At 43.8% G+C, this 24,314-nt stretch overlaps 1 protein-coding gene across 1 annotated transcript in view; it reads right to left on the reverse strand.

The window, feature by feature from the left end:
- Positions 1 to 944: 944 nt before the first annotated feature.
- RPS26 (ribosomal protein S26) overlaps positions 945 to 24,314 on the reverse strand; it is a 42,234-nt gene continuing 18,864 nt past the window's right edge. The window contains exons 3-4 of the mRNA XM_044083748.1: positions 17,565 to 17,695; positions 945 to 1,068 (exon numbers count right to left, since the gene is read on the reverse strand). Of these exons, the coding sequence (XP_043939683.1) occupies positions 1,033 to 1,068; positions 17,565 to 17,695 (167 nt within the window). The 3' untranslated portion in view covers positions 945 to 1,032. The remainder of the gene's footprint in view (positions 1,069 to 17,564; positions 17,696 to 24,314) is intronic.

The following is a 24,314-nucleotide window of genomic DNA, read 5'->3' on the forward strand; positions in this document are numbered from 1 at the left end:
GTGATTTACTGTGTGCATCGCTGGAAGAAAGCAAGTTGTTGCACAGTTAAGATAAGACACCTGGTTCTAGGGAAACCAAGCAGCAGCAGACTGTAAAACAAGCTTGTAAGAGGCACTTGAGTGAAACAAGTCTCACCTCAGCCCCCAAAAGTAAAAACTTAATGCAGACAACTTTAATTCAACTTTTCTCCCCACAAAAGTACAAAGCGCAGTGTGCTCCTATTTAACAGTTAAGTTGCACTAGTCAAAAAACGCTGCCTAGTTAGCCCACCAACAGAAAGTGTTGCCTAAAGCCTAAAAAACCTGCAAGAGCAGCGTTCTTTGGCCGCAAGAAAACTTAATGCCTGGAATCCAAACCACTTTTTATTCGGGCTGAATGAGTGGGTGCATGAAATGTGTCATTCAAGCTTTGAAAGCAGACAGGCTTTTATAACCTGTGCAGGACACAACCCCATATAGCAAAGGCTACTGCTGCAGTCAAGATGATCAGCACATCCCTCATTGACAAGCCTGGAGAAAGTACTCCTTACCACAAAAATATAACCAGAAAGCAGTTTAAGCTCCTCCTTAAAGAGGAGGCTCACAGTCAAGCCAACTTGTTCAGGGGCATACCCAAGCTTGTGGTACTAGGCTACGAAGACTACACTGCAAGCTGCATGGTTTACAAACATTTCCAAGGACTTTAATTTGGAAAGGGACAAACAGGACGGCACAGGGTATGGGAAGAGAAATGCATTAACAAGCAGTGTCAGAAAACAAGTAGAGTGCTCTAGCACCAAATATGAACACTCCTAAAACTAAACACCATGTGAAGACAGATCAATAACTCACAATCTAGGAACCCTCAAACAGCAAATAACATGCATGTTAAGATAGCAGAATCAATTTTGCTACAAGCATTCCACTGCATTAAAATATTTAGACAGACAATCTGAACATACACCTTTTACAGAACCAAAACCATTTATTCCTAAAAAAGGAAAGATTACATTTTTTTTTCCATATTTTTATTTAATTTGTAGAATTGTTCTCCTACATGGTCTTTTGTGGAGGTCGCGGAGGAGCACCCTAAAAACAAAACACACAGTTTTAGAATACTGATTTATTGACTTCAATTTCACCTTGCATTAAAAAGCATTTACATCAGTATTAACCACTGAAAACATACATTATTAAAATGAAATAACGTAGTGACCGAGAAACATGCAGCCAGCCTCTCAAGACTTGGACCTGACAAAAAAAAAAAAAAAAAGTAAAAAAAGACGAATGCGAAGGACACTTGCACTCCGGTAAGTACAAGCAAATCTGCAGCTACAAGTTTGAAATAAGCTTCAAACTCTGGTCTCAACTGCCTTATCCACAGCTGTACAGCAAGGTACAAATAGTTAAATCCAGAGTTGTGAAAAACAGGTCAGTAGTTTATGAAATATTTTAATAGCCTCACTATGCCTACAAACTAAACTGAGGCAGCAACTCCCAATTACACACAAGCCACTACCAATGCATAACACCCAAAACATTACTACACCTGATGCTGAAATATGCAGTGTCCCCATAAATGAGGGGCTCCTGGTTGCCTGACAATCTTTTTAGGACTACAGCCCAACTACAAACTTGAGTTTGTTCATCTTCAGTACACTAAATGACCCCCTTTGTAATGTTAATTGAAATTCACAGGTCGTAAAAATTCAATGAACAGGCTTTTCGGGTGGAGATCAAATAGTAGCTCTGCTCCAGTATTTGAAATGAAATGATTTGTCCATGCAACTAGCCTTCTGATACATTTTTAAACCAAGGCAAAGGTTTGTGGGCTGCAAGTTCATAGGAGGTTATTAGGCTAATGACCCTAGGGCCCTTACAAGCCTAGCTAAGTTTTACCCTATTTCCAATATCAGTACCTTATCACACCTGTCCAAGAGGGACATGGGTAGAATACCTGGTGTGAATTAGTTACCCATCCAATCTGCATTTGAAAAGGGCCAATGAGGTCCTCTGCTTGACACGACAGAGTCTGTTCCAAAGTTGTGGCAACCTCCCAGACAAATATGCCCCCCCCAGCAGGTTCTATTAATGTCACATACCAGGTTAAGGCCATTAGAGTGAGTAACCAGTATAACATTACTTCTAGACATGCATTTCCAATAAAGCAGGGTCAAAGACTGCCTTACATGTAAGGCACAGAATGCTTCTGAGTAGTCTGTATAAAACGGAACAAGTGACTGATTTCAGACAATCCTTAGATGCTGAATACCTTGATTTTTCCTTGTGAGTAACCTTTGTGCTCTCCAATTGCTTGAAAAGATGTATACCAAAAGGGCCATTGTACTCTATATTATTGGCCTGATTAGGTCATTTCTTTTTTTTCTGGCGACAATGCCCTAATGAGATGAGCAATATACAATGCCCTTCTTACCACTGTGGAGACGTGATCAAAGGTAAGGCTGCTGTCAACCTGTGTGCCCAGGTCTCACCACCAAGTGTGTACTTAGCGTGCTATTGATGTGGTTGTTAGCAGGATCACTCTTACCAAGAGAGAGAAACTCAATGCAAAGTGTGTATTAAGGCCATGGCTTTGGCACCAGTCTGTTTGCACAAAGCCCTCTTGTAGGATACCAACATAGTTTCAGGATTCTACGACTGCTCCCAATTTGCAGCCATCAGCAAACCACCAGTCACAGACCTTTAGTATTACCTAGAACTTCTGAGAAATAGATTCCAATCAGCAATGGTCCCAGGACTGATCCCTGTGGAACATCACTGGTTACAGGTCTGCTGTTGGAGGTGGATTCCCTATTTTGAGGATATGGGTTCCATCAGTGAGTCAGTTAACCCATCTAATGATATACAGGTTGATACATAGCTGGGCGAGGTTGTCAATTATGCCTGAGTGGGGGACAGTGTCAAAGACCTTGGCTATATCTAGACGGGCTGTATGCACAGATTTCCTCTCAGGGGCCTTTGACCATATCAAGTCCACCAGGTTTCATCTCCCTTTGACAAACCGAGTAGTCAAGTGTTTGGGGGGTTTATATCTTTGACAAGGTCCATGAGGATTCGCTCCACGGCCGTGCAGAAAAGGGTACGCAGGCTAATAGGTTGATAGTTCCTGTGGTCATAATGGAAGAGTCACCTTTGTGCAAGGGGATAACTGTGGCCTTTTTCCATTCAGCTAGGACAAAGCCAGTGCTTAGACTAACTGAAGAGTACCCAATGGTGCTGCTAATTCTTGTTTGAGCTCAAGTAGGACGCAGCCTGGGATGCTACCAGGTCCCACGGATACTGTGCTTTTCACCTTAGAGAGGGCATTCACAACCTGCTCTTACAGAAGCAAGGCAGAGAACACAGGTGGCTAGGGACACAAGGCAGAGAACACAGGTGGCTAGGGACGTCCTGGGCTAAGTGTGGCATGAACAGGAGAGAAGTTTCCACAGAACCTATCAGCCAACAGGTTAGCAATGTCCACATGCTTGGTATTGTGTGGTGGTATTAACTGTTAGTTAGGCACAAATCTGGGAATTTCTTTTTAGGTTATGGATGTAACTAAAGAACACTTTATGGTTGTCCTCGGCTGATGAAGCTAATTTAGATTAGTAGCTAGCTTTGCAGTACTTGAAAAGAAGTTTGATTTGCTTGTTTAAGCTGAGGAGGGAGCGTTTCCAGTTTACAGCTCACTCCCTCGTACTCAGACAGCAATTTCCTACTCTTACTGTAAAGCCCGTTAATGTCCATCAGACAGGTTTGCTCTTCCCTGAGAGGCCTATTTTGGTCCCATCAGGTGTGGCAGATTCAATGCAGTTGTTCAGGTGTTTGCATAAAGCATTAGTGTAGAACTTGACAGTTGTCAGTTCCATCTGAGAGAGAGGTGCAGTGAAACTACCATCCCGTAAGACGTTAGAATTTTCTTTGGAAAAGTTTGGTGCTAGAAGTAGGTCAGGTGTGGCAATAACTTTGAATGAGACAGATTCATGTTCAGATCTCACCAGGGAAGACCTCAAGAGATCTCGCCTCACTGTATTAGTGGTCCCCCATACTGGTAACCACCAGATCCAGGATGTTGGCACCCCCGATGTGGTAGTCAACTAGCTGGTCCAGGGCATTGGAGTTAAAGTAGAGGAACCTTTGGGCAAGTGAGTTTGCTCATGAGTACTTTCCCCAGTCAATGCAGGAGTAAAGTTGCCCAAACCATGGTGTTTGCATGTTATCTTGATACTCAAGTAGATCCAAATAGGCAGAGTGGATATCCGGATTCATGGAGGGGGTCCTGTAGCTGGCAATGACTTGAACAGGTGTCCTACCAACAGTTAATTGCACCTAAAGTATCTCCAGGGAATCATGCTGTCTAACCAATATGGAGATTATTCATCTTTAATGAATATTGATACACCACCTTTTTAATTTTTCACACCAGTTTGTGGTCTGAATGTATGGAAGGAGGTGTAGCCCAATATGGCTGGGGTGCCCCTCCACACCCTTGAACCAGGTCTAAGCGACTGCACAAAATGTCCATCTTCCAAGGTGAGAACTGCTTCCAGTGAATGCAGTTTCATGTTAAGACACCTAGCAGCAAAACTTTGAGGTTGTTCCAAGATGGAGCTCGTGTGAGGAATTTTGTCCTTGAGACACTGCCTAAAAAAGGCAGTCTGGGGATGGCAAGTGCCTTGGCCAGTATCCAAAATCCCAGGGATGATAGATGAAGACCATATCTGGTAAGGCATAGAGGTCTGTCAATCATGTCATCCCAGGCTGACATACTGTATTCCCCTTGGAATGACATCCTTAAACTAAGCCAATTACCAGTCATTTTCTGTTTGTATTAAGACATCTTCGGTCAAGGTAAAATGCTGCTTAAGGCTAGGACATACCAGCCCGAGAGAGCTCAATCACGACTCTTCATGTAGTCCAGAGGCAAGTCTCACGTCATTCACACTCAACATAAACTATGACAGTCGTAACAGAACCTGTTGCGAGATTTGAGTGCATGTGTGACATGGCGGATCCTTGTGACCATCTTATGCAGTCTGGTGAGAGGGACATGCGTGTCTCACACTGGAATCACCTACGACCAATATACTTGGCATTGTCTTAAGGGCTTGACAGGTGAGACTGGTATGTGAGCTACTGTGTTTTAGTTGTTTCTGGCGAGGACCGCCGCATACATATTTGTGTGATGTGGGTTTGGATGGAGCAGGTGAAGTGTGCATGCTGACAACCTGCTCACTGTCATATTGTACAGACTGGTGTGTGACAGCATAAGGATTCAAGGTTCTTAAATATAGTTGCATCTCTCATGTGTTGAGTTTGTATGGTCTAGGAGCAGAAGGATGTCAGTGAACATGAGGCAGTTACTACACTGTCTTAGGATGCCCATGTCAAGCTGGCTCGAGAAACTATAGGAAATTCTACATGCATAGCATTAGGTAAAATTATGTGGTTAGGAAGAGGTGGGCACTTAGGAATGGCTAGTGGGCGAGAGGTTTTCATTCACAGAATACTAGTAGGTCAACTGCCCTTGAGAGAGTCATTTTAAGCCTAGCCAATTATCCCATTTCAGAATCAAACCCTGCACCTTGTGTTTGTAAGGCAAGCAGGTGGGCTGGTACACCTCTGAGACTAGGCTTAATGTTCTACCTGACAGTAGAGCAGAGCTGCAAAACCCCCTGGAGGTCCGCAAGATGTGCCAATGGAAAATTTAACAAGCAAAACATTTGCTACTATAGCCACCAACAGTAAACCACCTCTACACAGCACTGCACAACAGAGCACTAACATACAAGATGTGGCCAAACAGTTCAGACAATTCAGACAACAGAATGCAAATAATTTCAAAGAGTGCAATACAAGTGCAGAAACAGGCACCTAGTTGGGAAGCAACGGATGGCTCAGATGAAAGTATGAAATGTCAGTGAACAACTGGTTTTAGTGGTCAAGTGATACAAGACAGTCAAAATTCCACAAGACTAAATCTAGCCTATGCTAAAAACTACAAATGTACAATCAGTCATGACTGCAAACACAGTACAAAGCAGCAATTCAGTAAAACAATGTACTCAATGTAATCAGGTGACTAACAAGCAGTTCGTAGCCAGATTACATAGAGCAAGTGGCGGTAGAAATGCAACTGAACACTTAGGAACAGCAGCAAAAGCAAAATGAAGTATTACAGTAGGAAAACACACAGTAAAAGCAGCTCGAGAGAGTATTTTGTCAAGTAGAAAAAGAGGAAAAAGAAGATAATTCAAGGTTAAGAAGCTTGGGGGGGGGGAGGGTCTTCCCAAATGATTCAATGTACTCTGTAGAATAAGCTGATGTGATAAAATTTATAAGAGGCAGGCAAAGCAAAAGCCACCAATTTATAACCCCACCGGGGGGACAGAAAAATCAAATGGTGCAAGCCAGAGCAAGTGTTCAAAAGTAAGCCAGAGACCAGTTTAACACAAACTTTGCAACAATAAGCACAAACTTATTTACATCAAAAAAATAGTTACAGCAGCTTTGTATGTCAAACAATGTTAGAAGTAATCTAAGCCAAGCAACAAGGAAGGTAGCTTTTAGATTTCATCTCTGGGTAGCTATAGCTTTACCCTTCCACTTTTAGACTTCATCTCTGGGTAGCTAAAGCTTTACCCTTCCACTTTGATCCTTGTATGAATTTAAAATCACAGGTCTTAGTTTTCTGCCATTTTTGTAATTGACTATGAACCCCCCCCCTTACTTTTTTTTGCTTACAGTCAACAGCAGTGAATCACTGATCTATTGAAGTATCTTTACCCTTGCACTGTATTGCACAGATTCATAACACTAAGTGCCCAACAATGCCAAAGTACAGTTTTGTACCTACCATAAATGTAGATGTCCAATAAATATGCAACTGCAGTCCTGACATATGAATTGTCCTGCCTCAGGCAGCCCTTCGGTCGGCCGGATTCCAAAGTCTGGGTCTGGCGTCGGCTGATGTTGCCCTTTCCCCGACGTCAGAGCGCCTGGGGTATAAAAACGTCAGCCGACGCCATCTTCTTCAGTGTTTCTTGCCCCAGATGCCAGGTGCCCTCTAAGGAAGGCTAAATTTTGAAAAGAAAAAATTCCAGACAAGTACAACAGCATAAAAACAAATACACCATAAAAGATTACCCCAGGTAGCTAAAATGAGGGGTAGAAACCCAAAAGAATACCACAGAGGGGTAGGTGGGAGGGAAAACCTGACTGCAGTTGCATACCTATCGGACATCTACATTTATGGTAGGTACAAAACTGTACTATGTCCTTCAAGGATGCAACTGCAGTCCTGACATATGGGTTGAATACCATAGCCAACCTGGGGGTGGTAGGCACTAAGACAAAGATGGTGTAGCTAAAATGCCCTGCAGGACTTCAGAAGCAAACCCTGCTCTGGATCTGGAATATAAAGGCAGGTTGTAATGTTTGGAAAATGTATGCACTGAGCTCCATGTAGCAGCTTCTAAAATGTCCTTTGTTGCCACTCCTCTTAAAAAGGCTGTGGAGGTGGCTGTAGCTCTGGTGGAATGTGGCCCGATGTCAGCTGGCAGTTTTTCCATGAAAAGAGTAGCAGAACCTAATGCAATTTCCAATCCATTTAGAAATTGTCTGTTTGGAAATTGCTTTTCCCTGCAATCCAGCAGCGCAAGCTACAAAAAGCTGGTCAGATTTTCTGAAGGACTTTGTTCTGTCCAAGTAGTAGCGCAACTGTCTGTGTATGTCCAAGGTGTGCAGAAGTCTCTTCTCCTTTATTTTGAGGATTGGGAAAGAAGGTAGGCAGGTGAATAGCTTGATTCAGGGACACCCTGGATACCACCTTTGGCATGAATGACGGACTGGTTCTCAAAGAAACTCTGTCCTGATCAAAAATGAGAAATGGTTGTATTGCCATAAGGGCCTGTAGCTCAGAGACTCTTCTTGCTGAGGTTACAGCATGAAGGAAAGCTGTCTTCCAAGACAGAAATTTCAACTCTGAAGATGCTGCTGGTTCAAAGTGAGGAAGAGTTAATTTTTCCAGCATGAAGTTGAGGTCCCATGCAGGCACTGGTGGTTTCCTTGGAGGGTTGATGTTCTTTATACCTCTTAGAAACTGTCTTAGCAATGGGTGAGAAAATACAGGTGGATCAGTGTTATATTTGGCAGATATTGCTGAAGCATGTATTTTTATGGAAGAATATGAAAGGCCATTGTGGAGCATTTCAGCCAAATATTCTAGGATCTGTGGAATGCTCATCACTGATGGGTCTTTGACCCTTTTTGCTGTTCCAGATAAGAAATCTCTTCCATTTTGCCGAGTATGTTTTTCTAGTGGAAGGTCTGCGCGCCTCCAGGATGATATCTTTTACCCTCTTGGAAAGTGTATCCTGAGGAATAGTCATGGAATCTTCCAAGCTGTCAGCTTCAATGTTTTCAAGCTGGGGTGTAGTGTCCTGTAATTGTGCTGTGTCAGAAGAGGCCTTTGAGGAAGGAGCCACGGATTGGTGCGTGTCAAGCTCCGTAGCAGTGGGTACCCGTGTTGCCTTGGCCAGTCTGAAGCTATCAGTATGACTTTCGGTTGCTCTATCTTGATCTTTAGTAACACCTTGGTCATCAAAGGAAGAGGTGGGAAGGCATATAGTGTTAGTGAGTTCCAACTGAAGGAGAGAGTCTCCACCTTCCATGCTTGAGGATGGTATGTCCTTGTGCAAAACTTTTTCAGATGGTGATTGAGGTGGGAGGCAAAGAGATCTATGTCCGGCCTCCCCCATGTTCGAGTTATTTGTAAGAAAATGTCTGGATGCAACATCCATTCGTGTGGATCCATGATGTTTCTGCTTAGGCTGTCCGCCAGAACATTGTCCTTCTCTGGTACAAACTGGGATTGTAGCTCTATTTTCAATTGTAGAGAAATATCCCAGAGATTCATTGCCAGTCTGCAAAGAGGGTAGGAATGGGTACCTCCTTGCTTGTTTATGTACCACATAACTGTGGTATTGTCTGTCTTTATTAGTAGATGGCCCTGATGCATGAACTTTTCGAAGGCCTTGATTGCATGCATCACTGCCAGCATTTCTTTTTGGTTGATGTGCAGGTGCTTTTCTTTGTGTCCATTGTCCTTGAATGCATCTGCCCTCCATGTGCGCCCCCCATCCACGGTCCGAGGAGTCTGTTATGGTTTGACTTGTATGAGGCTTGCTGAAAGGCAGACCTTTGTTTATCTGGCTTGCTTGAGCCCACCACAGAAATTCCTTTTGAAGGTATGGGATGAGTGGGATCAATGCTTCCAGGCTGTGGCTGTGTTGAGACCATAGACGTTTTAGATACCATTGTAGTTTCCTCATATGCAGCCTTGCGTGTGGAATCAGAAGAATGCAAGATGCCATGAAACCCAGGGCCTGCAGGATTTTCCTTGCAGTCATCTGGGTGTGTGTTGCTAATTTTCTGAAGTATTCTGGCAATTGCTTTGGTTTTTCTTTTGTCAGAAACGCCATCTGTGTCCAGTGTGGCACCCAGGAAAGGTATTTGTTGGGATGGTACGAGACGATTTCTGAATATTGACTGTGTATCCCAAGGCCTGCAGTAGGTGAATGACAGTCCAAGTTTTTTTTAACAAGGACTGTTGGCTGTCCGCTTGTATAAGGCAGTTGTCCAGGTAAGGGTATATTTGTATCCCATGAAGTCTGCAATGTGCAATTACTGATGCCAAGCATTTCATGAACACTCTGGGCGCAGTAGACAAGCCAAAGGGCAATGCTGAGAATTGATAATGCTCTGAGCCTGCAAGAAATCCGAGGCATCTTCTGCAACTTTGTCTGATTGGGACATGCAGGTATGCCTCCTTGAGGTCCAGAGTTACCAGCCAAGACCCCTTGCCCAGCATGGGAAGGAGTTGCTGTCAAGTCAGCATTTTGAATTTTGGCACAATAAGGTAAGCATTCCGTGCGGACAAGTCCAGAATGGGTCTCCAGTGGTTTTCTTTTCTTGGAACAAGGAACAGTCTTGAATAAAATCCTTGGCCTTGTTTTGCAGAAGGAACCTTCTCTATTGCTCTTATTTGAAGTAGGTTTGTTATTTGTTTGAGTGCCTCTGCCCTTTGATTTGGTGGCAGGTTTGGCCTGCCATGTCTTGTTGTCAGTGTATGAAAATGGAATCTGTATCCTTTGTCTATTATGTCCAGTATCCATTTGTCCTTTGTAACATTGTGCCAATTTTGTGAGAAGATAATTTTCCGCCCAAAGGTGCTTCTAATTGAGCCCTGGATGGCGGCGTTAAAGTCATTGAGATTGTCCCTGCGGAGCAGTGGAAGGTCCTGCCCCACCTCTCTGGTTCGGAGGCTGCCATTGACGTCCTCTGTAGGACCCTCGAGTTTGCCCTCTACCACGTCTGTTTTTTGCCTCTGAAATTTGTCTGTGTCTGGAAAGGACCAATGCTTAGAAGGCCAATTCCTGCTGAATCTTGGAGGCTGTACCTGGAGGAAATATTTGACTGTTTGCACTGATTTTGCCTTTTCCTCTATTTTCTTTAAAACCTCTTGTGCAGTAGCACCAAATAGCTTATGTTTCTCTAGTGGTGCGTCCAAAAGCTTAATTTTTACATGGTCTGGCAATGTTTGTTCCTTTAACCAAGCATGTCTGCGTATGACCACACCTGTCATTGCTGCTCTGAAGCTTCCAATGCATCATATCCACACTGAAGGAAATGGTTGCTAACCTGCTGAGTATTATGAACCAATTCCTGTAACCCCTTTCTATCTATTGGTTCAGGGGAAGCCAATTTCTTTTGCAAGTCATCTAACATGTATTCCTGATGCTGAATATGAAATTGACAATTTAATGCTCGCATAGAAAGGGTGGAAGATGTATATACTTTCTTGCCCCACCTTTCTAAAGCCCTAGAATCTCTTTCCGAAGGAAGTGGATTCTTAGCAGTAGTGGTGGAAACCCCTTTAGGCCCCTGAGAAATAGTTTCAGGGTCAGCAGTATGGCCCTTGTACAGAAATTGAGGTGTCTGGGACCCTGTAGTACCTGTCTGGCGTGACAGGAGCCGGGGGGGAGGGAGTCAGGGGAAACACTAGATTCTAAGTACACATCATCTAAAATATTTAAGACTGGAGGAATAGCTAAGGGTCTATGCTGAGGTAGCTTTAAAGATTCCCTTAACCTTTTCCTAGAATCTGAGTATTCTTGGCCTTGCCATTTGAAGTGTTCCCTCATGGAATGAAGAGTTTCCCCAAAGGAAAACTCCTCAGGAGGAGAAGCAGAGGGAATGGATTCCTCCGCATCAGAATCCTCGTAGGCCGGGAAGGCCTCCTCCTGGTAGTCTGAATGTGCAGAATCACCTGAGGCCTCAGAGGACTGGGGATCTACCTGCTCAACCCTAGGCCTCTTGACAGAAGGCGGCTGAGAGCCTCTATCTGGATGTGGCTGAGAACCCCTAATTAAAGAAATAAGGTAGTCAGCTAAACTTAAAATTTGAGAACCAGAAGTGGATCCCAGAGAAACAGATCTTGGAGGGAAAGACTTAGCCTGTTTGGCAGCCTTAGCACGTGTGTAGGCCTTAATGGACATAGACACTGGAGGCCTGGCAGCCCCACGTGCTGGGGTAGTCTTATCCACTGAAAAGGTGTCAGAAGTATCCTGGGCTACGGTCTCAGAGGGGAGAACAGAAACCGGCACCGAGCTGGCCTCCGGTACCGAAGTAACCGGTGGGGCGGTGTCGTCTGTCTGTAGCGGTTGTGAAACCGGCTCAGAAGAGACAGACACTCGCGGTAGGCCTAAGCGTGGTGTCGGTCGAGACTGCAGACCGTGGGTGTCGGTCCTTATCCTTCCGTTTTTTTAGGTAAATGTGCTGTCAGAAGCTCCGACGGCATGATACAACAGAAATCTTCCCCAAAATAATCCTGTGCAAACTCTGACCGACGCCTAAGAGTGCGTCTATTGAAAGAAGCACAAGCTGTACAGGCCGAGACGTTGTGATCTGTGCCTAGGCAGGGTAAGCAGTAAGAGTGGAAATCCTTATGAGGTATTTGTTTCCCACAAGTTAAACAATTAACTTTTACAGTTTTATCAGACATCGGCTGAGGCAAGAAAAGGTCCCCAACGGGTTACTTAACTTTTTTGAAGACTTCAGTAGCTGAAAACACAGGAGCTGGCCGACCGGCACTTGCGAACTGCTTCTGCTTCGGGCGCCACGCAGCAAGAAAGACTGAAGATGGCATCGGCTGACGTTTTTATACCCCAGACGCTGACGTCGGGGAAAGGGCGACATCAGCCGACGCCGGACCGAGACTTTGGAATCCAGCCGACCGAAGGACTGCCTGAGGCAGGACAACCCATATATCAGGACTGCAGTTGCATCCTTGAAGGACATCCAGTGCTGCTAGAGTTCACAGATTCAAAACTGCTTCAGGAAACTCGTCTCATATTTTTACTAGTGGGCACTAAAATCAAACTGGGACGTTCACCCCCCTTTGATCAAGTCTTGCAACAGAAGCACGGAGGCAAACAACTGCCTTGTGTTCACTGACAATTTCTCCTTATAAAATGATTCCATATGTGAGAGCTGCACCTTTCAAATAACTCTGGAGTTAAACTTCATTTTAAAGATGTTAGAGCAGAGTGTTGTCAGTTCTGACACCCACCTCACACAACTATGCCCTCTATCTCCAAGACAGAGGCTTCTTATGCACACATTTAAAATCCCTGCCTAAACCACAAAGGCATTCTAGACAAAGGTTTAGTACAACAGACTGGTTTTCTTTCAGCTTTTCCCAGTTAGGGGTCGCCACAGCAGAACTCCAGTCCACTAATGATTGGCAGTGGATTGTCATGGTGACAAGTTGCCAGCCTGACACCCAACCTTCAAAAGCAGCACACCCATTCATGCAAGTACCTACTGCACATCTTTTACACGTCACTTGACCACAGGACATGCAGACTCCAGAGAGAAGGCCCTCCAGCCGAGAATCGAACGGGAGAACCTCTTGCTGTGAGGCGACAATGCTAACCTCTGCACCACCACAGTTTAGCATAAGAGTAACAGGGAAAACATCTATAGAAGACAGTGTTGACTACCAAGTCACTAGACAGTACATCTGGTAATGTATTAGTCATGTGACTCCAGACTGAGTGCACCACTCACCAAGCTGAGCAAAAGAGAAGCTATTAACCTTTCAGGTGCTGGGATATGCAGTCTTACTAGGGCCATCAAGTCCCTTCACACCAACTACACATGACAAGGTTACTGCACATGTGGGAATGAATTGCTCGAGCCTTATCCCTTTGGATAGAAGGGTCAAGAGTTCAGAATATGAATCTGAAATGGATGTGAAAAATACAGAGTAGTAGCTCACCATCACCAAGAATAATGCAAACAAGGTAAACTTTAAAATTACTGAATTAGCTACTGGTTCATAGGTAGGTACTAGGCTATTGGCCCTGGGGCCTATACAAGCCCAGCCAAAAAGGTACCCTGGCTTTTGCCACCCAAGAAAATTATTTTTTTCTGTGCTACTGTCTAGCAGAGCCACAGAGATGATCCCCGGGGTGAATTTCCCATCTCCCATCCAATCATCAAGATTTTTATTGAGTGCTAATGAGGAGCTTTGTTTGATATAGATAGGTAGTTTATTCCAGAGTATGGGAAGTCTCTGGGACAGGAATCTATCCCTCCGGCATGTTCTGTTTATTGTGGTGACCAGGTTTAGGTCCCTAGAGCATGTAGCTCAGAGGGATTGGGATTTCTTTAAGTGGAGCATGTCCAACAGCTCTGGGTTTGACATAGCTTTGTATGTTAGGCAGAGCTCTGAGTAGGCGATGTGCGACAGAGTAAAGCTGGAGTTTTTTTTTTTGAGACCGTCTGCATAGGGCTTCTGTTTGAGGCTGGTAATCCTCTGCGAGGTACTTCTACGACTTTTCCCGTTGTTGTAGAGGTCTTGTGAGGTACATACCAAAAGGGGCATTGGGTCTAATGAGTGATGAGTAGAGGTGAACAATGATTTTTTTTCTTGATGAGAAACCTTTTGTGATGAGGTGTGCCACATAGAAGGATTTCCCGACTGTCATTCTAAGGTGATCCAACATATAAAAAAAAAAAAAAATAAAATAAGCATAGGAGGAGAGGATATGCCCCTGGCTCCTTTACAAGGGATGGCCAGCACCACTCAAGATTTCCATTTACAGTCTACAGTCCAAGACCTTTTCCTAACATTGCTTTTAGGCAAATTCAGTACCCTCAAAATTACCTACATAACTAGTCAAAAACTACACAAGTTAACACTGCTCAACTCTAGAAGCCTAACAAAACTAACAGTTACAATACAGTGAGAGCACCCCACAGTGCAGGACTTCACAGCCTACCAATCCTACAGACCCAACCCAGGAATGACTTATAGGAGGGGGCATGCCTGTATCCCTAATATAGCCACAGGAAACAAACCAGGACAATGACCATGAACTTCTCCATATCCTTTTCACAGTAAATACATATGTGATGTGAATAAGTACACAACTCCACTTAAACCATATTTTCTCACCAAGACAGAGCACGACTTCCCTGAGTGATCTAGACCGCCTTAAAACAGTTTCCTACAGACCCAGAGGTGGGCTCTGCCTAGTCTACAAAAAGCCAAGTCTTGCGAAAACCCTATACATCCTCAAAACTGTCACTCAAGAGATCTCATTTCCACCGAAACAAACAGGGCCTGCTAGCAAGAGAGAATCCAAGGGAAGCCTATTCCATAAAAGGAGGGATGTAAACTCCCGGACTATTTACACAACCTGAACTTATGGAGTGGGAATAAGTCTAGTGTCTTGATCCCTCAAGCTCTTGAGAAGGGATTGAAACTAGGTACAAAATTAGTCAATGAGTAACCACAATTTGCATTATTGTGGCAGTGCTCCGGATGGTCTTCTGGAACAGCAGCCTAGTACTGACTTCAACACACCTCTGTTCCCTAGACTGCCAGCACGCCATGGTACATAATCAAGGATGTGGAAGAAAATTCGAGATCACGCCAACTCTGCTATTAAAAATGAAGTAGATTAACTTTGTATATGTGTGCTCCACAATGCAAAGCTGCCAGCAAGAGGAGGCAATGCATGCAAGGCACCTGATCTTTCATACCTGGTCTTGCCAAACTCAGTTACGTCAATCTAAACAGATTCACAACTTGACCAAGTCATTCTTTCACAAGACTGCAGCATTGCATGTCATTGTAATTATTCAGCCACATGCACTCGTGATGAACGCAAGGCAAGCAGCAACAAGCCTTTCCCTCTACATTTATATAAAGCTAAAGACCATACAAATGGAAACACTAAGATGTTCAAAATAAATAAGGTCAGCATATTAAACCGGACAACCTGCCTGCAACTCTCATCTTTTGTTTTTAAGTTATACATATACCATGTCTCAATTTTTACTGAAGAACGGCCAGACAATTGGCCCACAAATATGACAAACAAAAACAAAAAAGTGTGTTATGCAAGTGATGTACTCTCATCCAATGCCAGCAGGTAGCACAATTTGGCACTAAATGAATTTCTATTTGTGTGTAGGGGGGCTGGGTTTTAATTTCAACCTTAATTTTTTTTGGAAATGTAGTTCCAAGAAAGTATAAACTAAACAGACAAATTCTATACAATAACACCCAAGAGACTGAAGTTTGTACAATACGCAAAAATGACACTGGAGACAGCACTACACAGCCTTGTTTACCCATGTAGTGCATGAACCACTGGTATGTACATTCCAGAAAAATCACTGCAGACAAGGGGATACAGACAGCATGGCACCATTCTTGCCACTGTAATAATGCTTCTCACATGCGCAAATATAGCGGTATGAATAGAACCCCCCCTCCTCCCCAGCACACTGCAAATTTTGAAAGCTGACATGCAGAGCACTAACCAGTTCAGCTAGGATCACGGATAAAGGATCCCTGTGAGGACTCACTCTCGTGAGTTCACTTCACCATATGGGCCAAGTTTTGAGGCATGACATACACCAGTCTTGTACAAGCAGACCTGGTGGCCTGTCCAGAATCTACCTTCTTGTGGAATGCATTCAGCATTTTCTATACATATTCACGGATGGCCCCCTACACTAAAACCCTGAACCTGGTCAAATTATTTGTAGGACATCACCAGAAGCCTGTTCTATTGCCACTCACAGCAATACATTTAGCAATTCACACACTATGTGCGGTAAACAGTTTTGCCCATATCCAACTGGTCCTACTGAAGAAGTCAACTTCTTATGAACAATCTGTTCCAGCCACCCCCTTCTTTGTAATCTGGTGTTCCTGGTTTTGCCCCCCCCCCTTAACATTTGAGCAGTAGTGAGAGGTCCTGTGTGCAGAAACTGCATTTTGATACTACCTCATTTTGGTTTAGTGTCTGCTACTGGTCTGTACAACTTAAGCATTAAACCCTTTGGCAGTGCTATGGGTTCTAAATGCATCCCTTTACAAGTGCAAATCTGATAGCTGGCTCAATTTTTTAAAATTCTACTGTGTTTTACGTGGGGGGCTCTGCACCAAGCCATAACATTTCCACAATCACATCACTGAACAGTGTGTTGCTGTAAGGCCAATACTAAACCCCATCTCTCAAAAGCCATGAAATGAAGCTTAATTAGATTCAGGGCCCCACATTTCAAACTAATTACACGATACAGAAATGTACATGTGTTTGTCAATTCTCACTCTTTGGCTACCCACAAGAACACAACAAAGGATCCAGTCCAAAGTTTTGCAAACCTTGTGAATCTTAGCAATATCATGATAAATAAAACAGGAATTCAGTAACTTCTGTGGCTATCTGCTCTCCAAATGGGTTTTCTAGGTGCATCTATCAGCTATGAAACTGCTACAGCTAAAAAACACACTTTCACCTTTGAAAGTCCGACATACTCGCAATGAATGCTTTCATTTCTGGCAGGGATACCACACACTGAACATTTAATGGCAAGAGGCACATGGTAAACGAAGACTTGAAGTTGCTCCACAGAAGTATATCTAGCACATACAGATCCTTTCAGAACACTGCCTGAAGGAAACCCAATTTCTACAGATAGTACTCAGGAGTAAAATGTGCAGCCCATGGAGCCATTCCAGCAATCAGATAAAAGCTACTTGTGGTGGTTAAGTAGTTCCTAAAAACTGAAAGATCAGCTTCCACTTAAATTCTCAGTGTAAAGGCCACTGCTACAATGCTGCCCTGCCCACCTCAAAGTCATGTTCTGATTCTTCACTGCAGCAGCACCCCCTGCTGAAAACAAATGGCATGTGGGCAGCAGCACCCCCTGCTGAAAACAAATGGCATGGGAGCAGAGGATTATCCCCTTAAATGGAGCCCTAGTGAAGAAAGTATGTGCTAGCCAAAGCAATGCCAAGGGAATGACAAAGCACCGCAGAACATCCATTACAGAATAGTTGCACTTGTCACATAGTTGCTGCTGCACTTACCACCTTATCTTTTCTTATTTCTCAATTACCAAAGCCATTTAACTGCATCTTTATACCACCACCTAGTATAGCAAGACACCAAGATGCTTTTCCTTGCAAAACTATCAATGTAAGCAATACTTACTCCAGGTCTAAATCTTGGAGGTGGTGTGCGGTCTTTTCTTGCCTCACGTGATCGATTTCTTACCACCTTGCTGTGAATAGCACAGCTAACACAGTAGTGCAGCTTCACGTAAAGCTTCGGCAAGACATAGGCTGCAAAAAAAAAAAAAAAAAATCTATAAATAACTTGTGAAATATTCAGTCACCAAGCATAGAAAGTTGCTACAACTCCAATACATCAATAAGTGCACAAGTAGAACCAAAGAGTAGACTGCAATTTCAAGGCAGATGGGTTCTATTCTCAGCTGGGGTGCCTTCTGTGGTGAATCTGCATGCCTCCCCTTGTGTTCGCATGGATTTCCTCCGGGTGCTCCAATTTCCTCAAATTTCAAATACATGCAGTATACAGATTTGACACAAAGTTAGCCACAAGTCCAAGTGTGTGTTCAGAAAGCTATTGCAGCAGGACTAGCCACCCGGTGGTGTAATCCTTTGCTTCAGATGATTGTCACTGTTGGCAGTGACACCCAAACCCGATGTGCAAAAATGGGAAAGGTGTTGTGGACAGACAGATGGCTGGACTTCTGAAGGAAAAAAGTTGACATTACTCCCATTTGCATTCACATGCCTTCCAAATCCATAGAAACCAAAAACAACTTGGATGAATGAATGTGAGACAGCAAGTAGAAGCCATGGGAAGACACCCCCCATCCACCACATGAAACTGGATGGACAGGGGTGAACAGTTAAGTACAACTTAGATCTATGGATGAAAAACAGAAATTAACCCCAGGACTGCCCCATGTACTACAAAGGCAGCTCCTAAACGCTTTATGCCATGCATGGGTCCCCTCAAATTTACAGCATTACCCCTAATGAGAAACTGGGATTAGCAAATGAGGGATGGGCAAGGCCAAACTAAATGGGACTGGTTTCAAGCACCAACACACAAACTGGCTAGGCTTAAAATGACCCGCAATTACAGCAAGCCCAGTCCTTGCTCATGAGCCTATTAAAAATGTCCAACAAGCTTGACTTTCTAAATAGTATGTTCTCCCACTAAACCGCACACTACCCTTTAACCCCCCCCCCCCATTCAGACATGCAAACGTCAAGGCTCTTGCATCAAATTTTGGGCAAATCATTACCCTGCTCTGATAATACTCCACCCCATGGTTTATAAAAATTATGCTAGGATCACATACTGTTACCTACTGCTTATACCATTTCTTTAGTCTAGGGCTCTGACTTGCATCCATGTAAACACCTCTAGCAGTTTTGAGCCTTATTACACTCCACCCATGCCCACAAAACTTTTACATTGATATATTTTTAAGATAAGGTAACAGTACAATAGCCTCATTTACATTAACCAATAACCAACATTAATCTAGCTGTTGTCTAACAGACCTTTCTCAATTTGTTCAAACAAGAGCAAGCTAGTCTGCAGTGAACAAGCACCACCTCCATTTTCCCCCATCTAGGAGGGCCTTCCCCTAAACTTAAAAGGACCACTACAGGCAAATGATGAAAACATTTTTATCTTGCCATGATTTACTACACCTCCCAAAGCTGCCTGCAGCAAATTAAGTACTCATTCCTAATTTTATATTGTTTTTACTCGTCTGCCCTCATGGGGGCAGACATCGTGCTTCCTTTGGAAAGCCAAATCTGTCCCATAATAATGCACAGACCTCAGTCAAATAGCCCTACCATTTGTTGTCAGACTAGACTTTCACTTAGAATGGAACACCTGAAAAAACTGCCAAGTTTGAGAGTCTGCAACTCATGTGTCACTGACTGGTATGCGCAGAGTTTTACAAATGTTGTTCCTACTGATGTACTACACATTCTCTGAAAGAAACTTGCAAAAAAGTGTCAAATTATGGAGATAAAAAAAAAAGACTTTTCAAAAGGAGCAGTTTTGCAAGTTCCAGTTCCTGGCCAGATTACTCCTCCCATCTCCCCTCCATCAGTGGGCTACAGTCTCATTTCCAGCTTGACTAGATTCAACTAGTCAGCTTTGCATGACAATAAACAACAAATAATCACAGCCTAGTGTGCCACTAAATGTTCCCTTGTACGCCTCTTCACTTCTGAATAGCATTTCCCCAGGAATAAAAAAAATCACAGGAATAAAAAAACTCATCAGTCCAGAGTTTAGGCCAGTCTATCCATTTAAAATGTGCACAGTTAAATATTCAACTTGTAATGCATTTTGGCTGCTGGCATGGTTATCTTTACATAGCTATTCTCTTATAGTATAATCTGAACTTATGGTATTTAATGATACATTTTACAACAGTTCAGTTTCTTAACAATGACTTCCCAAGCCTCTAATGTGACCTAGTACTTTTTCTTACCATTGCTTCAAGTTTGTCTTAGTTGTATACCTGTAGCATCTCTCAGCAACAGACTCAGAGAAAACCTCCAAAGCAGATACTTGTATTGAAAGAGTAGCAGCAGCTGTAGCAGTGAAACTACACTCCAAAACAATGCACTCAAACATAGTACTGACAAACACAGGGGAATGTATATGTCTGAATCAAGCAGTGATGAAATTGCTAGGGACTTCAAGCACAATTTTACTCAATCGCTCCATTTCATAATCCATAACACTTCAAGGCACACCTCCAGCTTCCACAAACACAGCTACCCACAAAACATACCTGTCAAATTTAAGGCTTTTCCCACCTCTCTGCAAAACACTGCTGTAATGGCTTTGGCAAACAAATGAAAATGATTGATGGGTGTTGGTTCAGGGCTCCCATCCATATCTCTCAACAGTACAGATTTTTGAAGAAAGTCCAGATTTTTTGTTTTTCATAAAATTGCAGTTTTCTGTCAAATCACTGGAAAATCATTGAAAACTAAAGTCAGAAAGTTGATAGGCATTTGAATTTCAGACTTCATATCCTTAAGAAAATTCACTAATGCAAAACCTGTTTATCAACTTTCTAAGTTTGTAAGTGCAATATTTACAAATTGCCCCAATTTTGGGGCCTTTGTCCCCTATTTATGGCCTTGTCCATATTTCTTGTTCTACAATGTTGAGGTATAATGCCATCTGTCTTCCTACTGGAGCCAGTCCACTGCACTTGCATAAAAGTGCCCCCCCTCAGCAGGGCAGCAAGCAGGTATAAGTGCAGATTTGCTTTATAGTTTTTACACTACACACACACTGATACACAGTTAATGCGAACAAATCAGTTTGTTCAAAGTTGCCAAACTTTTCTCAAACCCAGTTTTTTGACACCTGCTACCAATGCACTTGACAGTCTACAGCTGTAAATCTTGTCGTCCATGTTATTCATTCTTTTCCTTGATTTCGTTTCTTACTTGTAATGTTATTTACTCATTTTTTCTCCCGCCTCCCATACCTACCCCAATTATTACTTTTAACAAATACTCACTCTTTCTTCTCTTCTTCTCTATTTGAACTTTTCCACTCTGACATTTGCTTTATGAGTAATGCCAGCACATTTCAATGCTACATAATACTGTATTCAGTCTAATAATAGGTTCATAGGTAGGTACTAGGCTATCGGCCCAAGGGCCTAAGTAAGCCTAGCCAACAAGTTTCCCTGGCTTATGCCATCCAAGAAAGTTATTTTCCTGTGCCACTGTCGAACAGAGCCACAGAAGTGATTCCCGGGGTATATTTTCCTCCCATCCACTCAAAGATTTTTCTTGAAAAGTGCTAATGAGGAGCTTTGCCTGACATAGGTAGTATGTTCCAGAGAAGTCTCTGGGACAGGAATCTCTCTCTCCAGCAAGTCCTGTTTATTGTGGTGACAAGGTTTAGGTCCCTAGAACATGTAGCTCGGAGGGATTGGGATTTCTTTAGGTGCAGCATGTCCAACAGCTCGGGGTTTGACATAGCTTTATAGGTTAGGCAGAAATCACCTTGGAGTAGGCGATATGCTACGGAGTAAAGCTGGTCAGTGTATGGCATCTGAGGCCAGTAATACACTCTGAAGTACTTCTGCGGCCTTTCCAACTGCTGCAGATGTCTTGTGAGGTACATTCCAAAAGGGGTGTTGTACTCTACAATGGGTGAAATGAGTGTCAAGTAAAGGGGAACAATGACCTCTGTTCCTGGATGAGAACCCTTTTGTGATAGCTGCATCACATAGGAGGACTTCCCGACTACTGTGGCAACGTGATTATCCAAGGAGAGACTACTGTCCACCTGGGTCCCAAGGTCTCATCACACATTCGGTGTTAAGTAGACTACCACCTATGTGATAGCTCATGGGTACAGAGTTTTTACCAAAGGGGATGACAATGCACTTTTTGGCATCGAACTTGAGGCCATGGCTCTGACACCAGGCATCTGTCTCAGTGAGGCCCTTCTGTAGGATGTCCACATTTGGGGACTCTACTATGGCTCCTAGTTTGCAGTCATCTGCAAACTTGGCCAGAGGCTTCTGTGCTGGCCTGTACTTTAGAGAAGTAGATACCAAGCAGGAGAGGTCCCAGGACTGAATCCAGTGGTACTCCACTTGTCACTGGTTTGATGTCAGATTTGGAGTCTGCAACTTTTACAATGTGGGTTCTGTTAGCGAGTCAGTTGGCAACCCATCTTGCGAAGTAGGGATTTATACCTAGTTTAGTGAGTTTAGCTATAATTCCAGAATGGGGGATGGTGTCAAAAGCCTTGGCGAGGTCAAGATAGGCTGTGTGAACCACCTTAGCCTCACTGACTGCCTCAGAGAAGTCGATTAGGTTCAGGATGCATGATCTGCCTTTCACAAACCCAAACTGGGTGGGGTCCAGAGTTTGGAGGTTACCAATGTCTTTGGCTTGTGTGTTCCATGATGATACGTTCCATGGCTTTGCAGACCAGGCTCATCAGGCTAATAGGGGGGACAGTTCCTGGGATCAGTTGTGGCTCCCCCTTTGTGGAGTGGGATAACTGTTGCTGTGCATCACTCAGAGGGCACAAAGCTGGATGTGAGGCTATGATTGAACATGGTGCTTAGGTGGGGAGCCAGTTCATTCTGAAGTTAGTGTAAAACGCAGTCTGGGGTGTTGTCCAGTCCCATGGATGATGTGTTTTTGGCTTTAGTGTGCGCAGCTTTTACCTGTGTAGATGTGATTACAGGGACTCTGCATTCTTCCTGTATAGATATGGGCCCTTTAGGGCGTGAGAAGGTGGTAAAGTTAGCACTGAACCTATCCCCTGGCAATATCAGTTGGTTCTGTAATTTTCATGCCATTGCGCTGTAACTCAGCAGATCTGGGTGCTGCCATTGAGATTCTTGACATAGAATGCTTTGTGGTTGTCCTTAGAACCAGTGGTGATTTTATTTTCATAGCCAGCTTTGGAGGCTCTTATAAGGGATCTCAGCTTCTTACCGAGGCTGACCAGGGAGCTCCACCACTCATGGGATTTTATTCTCTTTTGCAACAGTTTCTTCCTTCTGTTGTACAGTTTGTTTATGGCAGACCACCAGAATGGCTTCCTTTTTTTTTTTGGAGGATAGCTTCTTGGTTCTGTTTGGGATAGCACGATCCATGCACTCATTTAAGTGCTTATAGAGTACATTTGTGTAGGATCCAGCAGTCGTAACTGTTCTGTCTGCACGGGTGTCATGAAGTTCGCCACTTCTGTCTTAAGCAGCATGAAGATGGCTATGGAGAAATTTTTTATCGTGGTTTCCTTAATGTGGGGTGGGGGCAGGATGTGGATATCTAGGGCGATTAGCTTATGGTCGGATCTGACCAACGAGGAGTTGACTTCGGGTGTGGAACACCAGTCACTCATGTTGGTAATGACTAGGGCTAAGACATTGTTGCCCTTGGTGGGGGTGTGGATAAGTTGATCCAGGGCACAGGAATTTATGAATTCCAGAAAACGTGTAGCGAAGGAGTTGGTACATTAGTAGTTCTCAGTTAATGGTGGGGTGGTTGAAATCGCCCATTATTAGGGTGTTTGAACCCTATATTTTCCATTATATCAAGGAGAGGAGTGGGAATCCTGGGGCATGATGGGGGATCTGTAGCATGCTACAATTTGGATTGCAGTCTTGCCCAGTTACTTGCACTTGGATAACCTCGGATGCATTATGCTGAGCAACTAGCCTGGAGGTGTGGACATCCTTAATGAATATGGGCACATCTCCGCCTTTGGTGTTCCGGTCCAGGTTACATGGCCAGTGTATGAGTTGTAGCCTGGTAGTGCAGGGGTGCCCTTTGGAGCCTTGAACCAGGTCTCAGTCACTGCACAGATATCGATGTTCTCCATTTTAAGGAGTGCCTTGAGTGAGTGCATTTTAAGATTTGGACTTCTAGCACTGAGTAGAATTACCCTCAGTTTTTGCTTGCCTGTTCCCGTTACATTTGAAACTTGTCTAAAAAGGCACTATATGGGGCGGCAGGAACCTTAGTCAGTATCTGGAATCCCATCTGCGACAGGTGCAGGCCATCTCTGGCAAAGCATCATGGTCTGTCGACCATGTCGCCCCAGGCAAACAGATACTGGATCCCCTTAGAATGACACCAGAAGCTTAGCCAATTGTTGAAGTCAATCATTTTGTCCTTGTACTGCGGTATCATTCTGGGCGATGGCAGAATGCTACGCAGGGCTAGGGTCATACCTCCCTGGTCTACAAGATCAGAGAGCTCTTCCATGTCACTTTTTATGTAGTCCAGGGAGGCATGTCTCAGGTCACTCACACCAACATGGACAATGACAGTCATATTTGTACTTGTTGTGGAGTGACCCAAGTGCGTGAGTTATGTGGCAGATGCTGGCACCCGACAGGCA

Source organism: Protopterus annectens, chromosome 9.part0 (genome assembly GCF_019279795.1).
Source record: "Protopterus annectens isolate FY-2018-M chromosome 9.part0, PAN1.0, whole genome shotgun sequence".
Classification (NCBI taxonomy): domain Eukaryota; kingdom Metazoa; phylum Chordata; order Ceratodontiformes; family Protopteridae; genus Protopterus; species Protopterus annectens.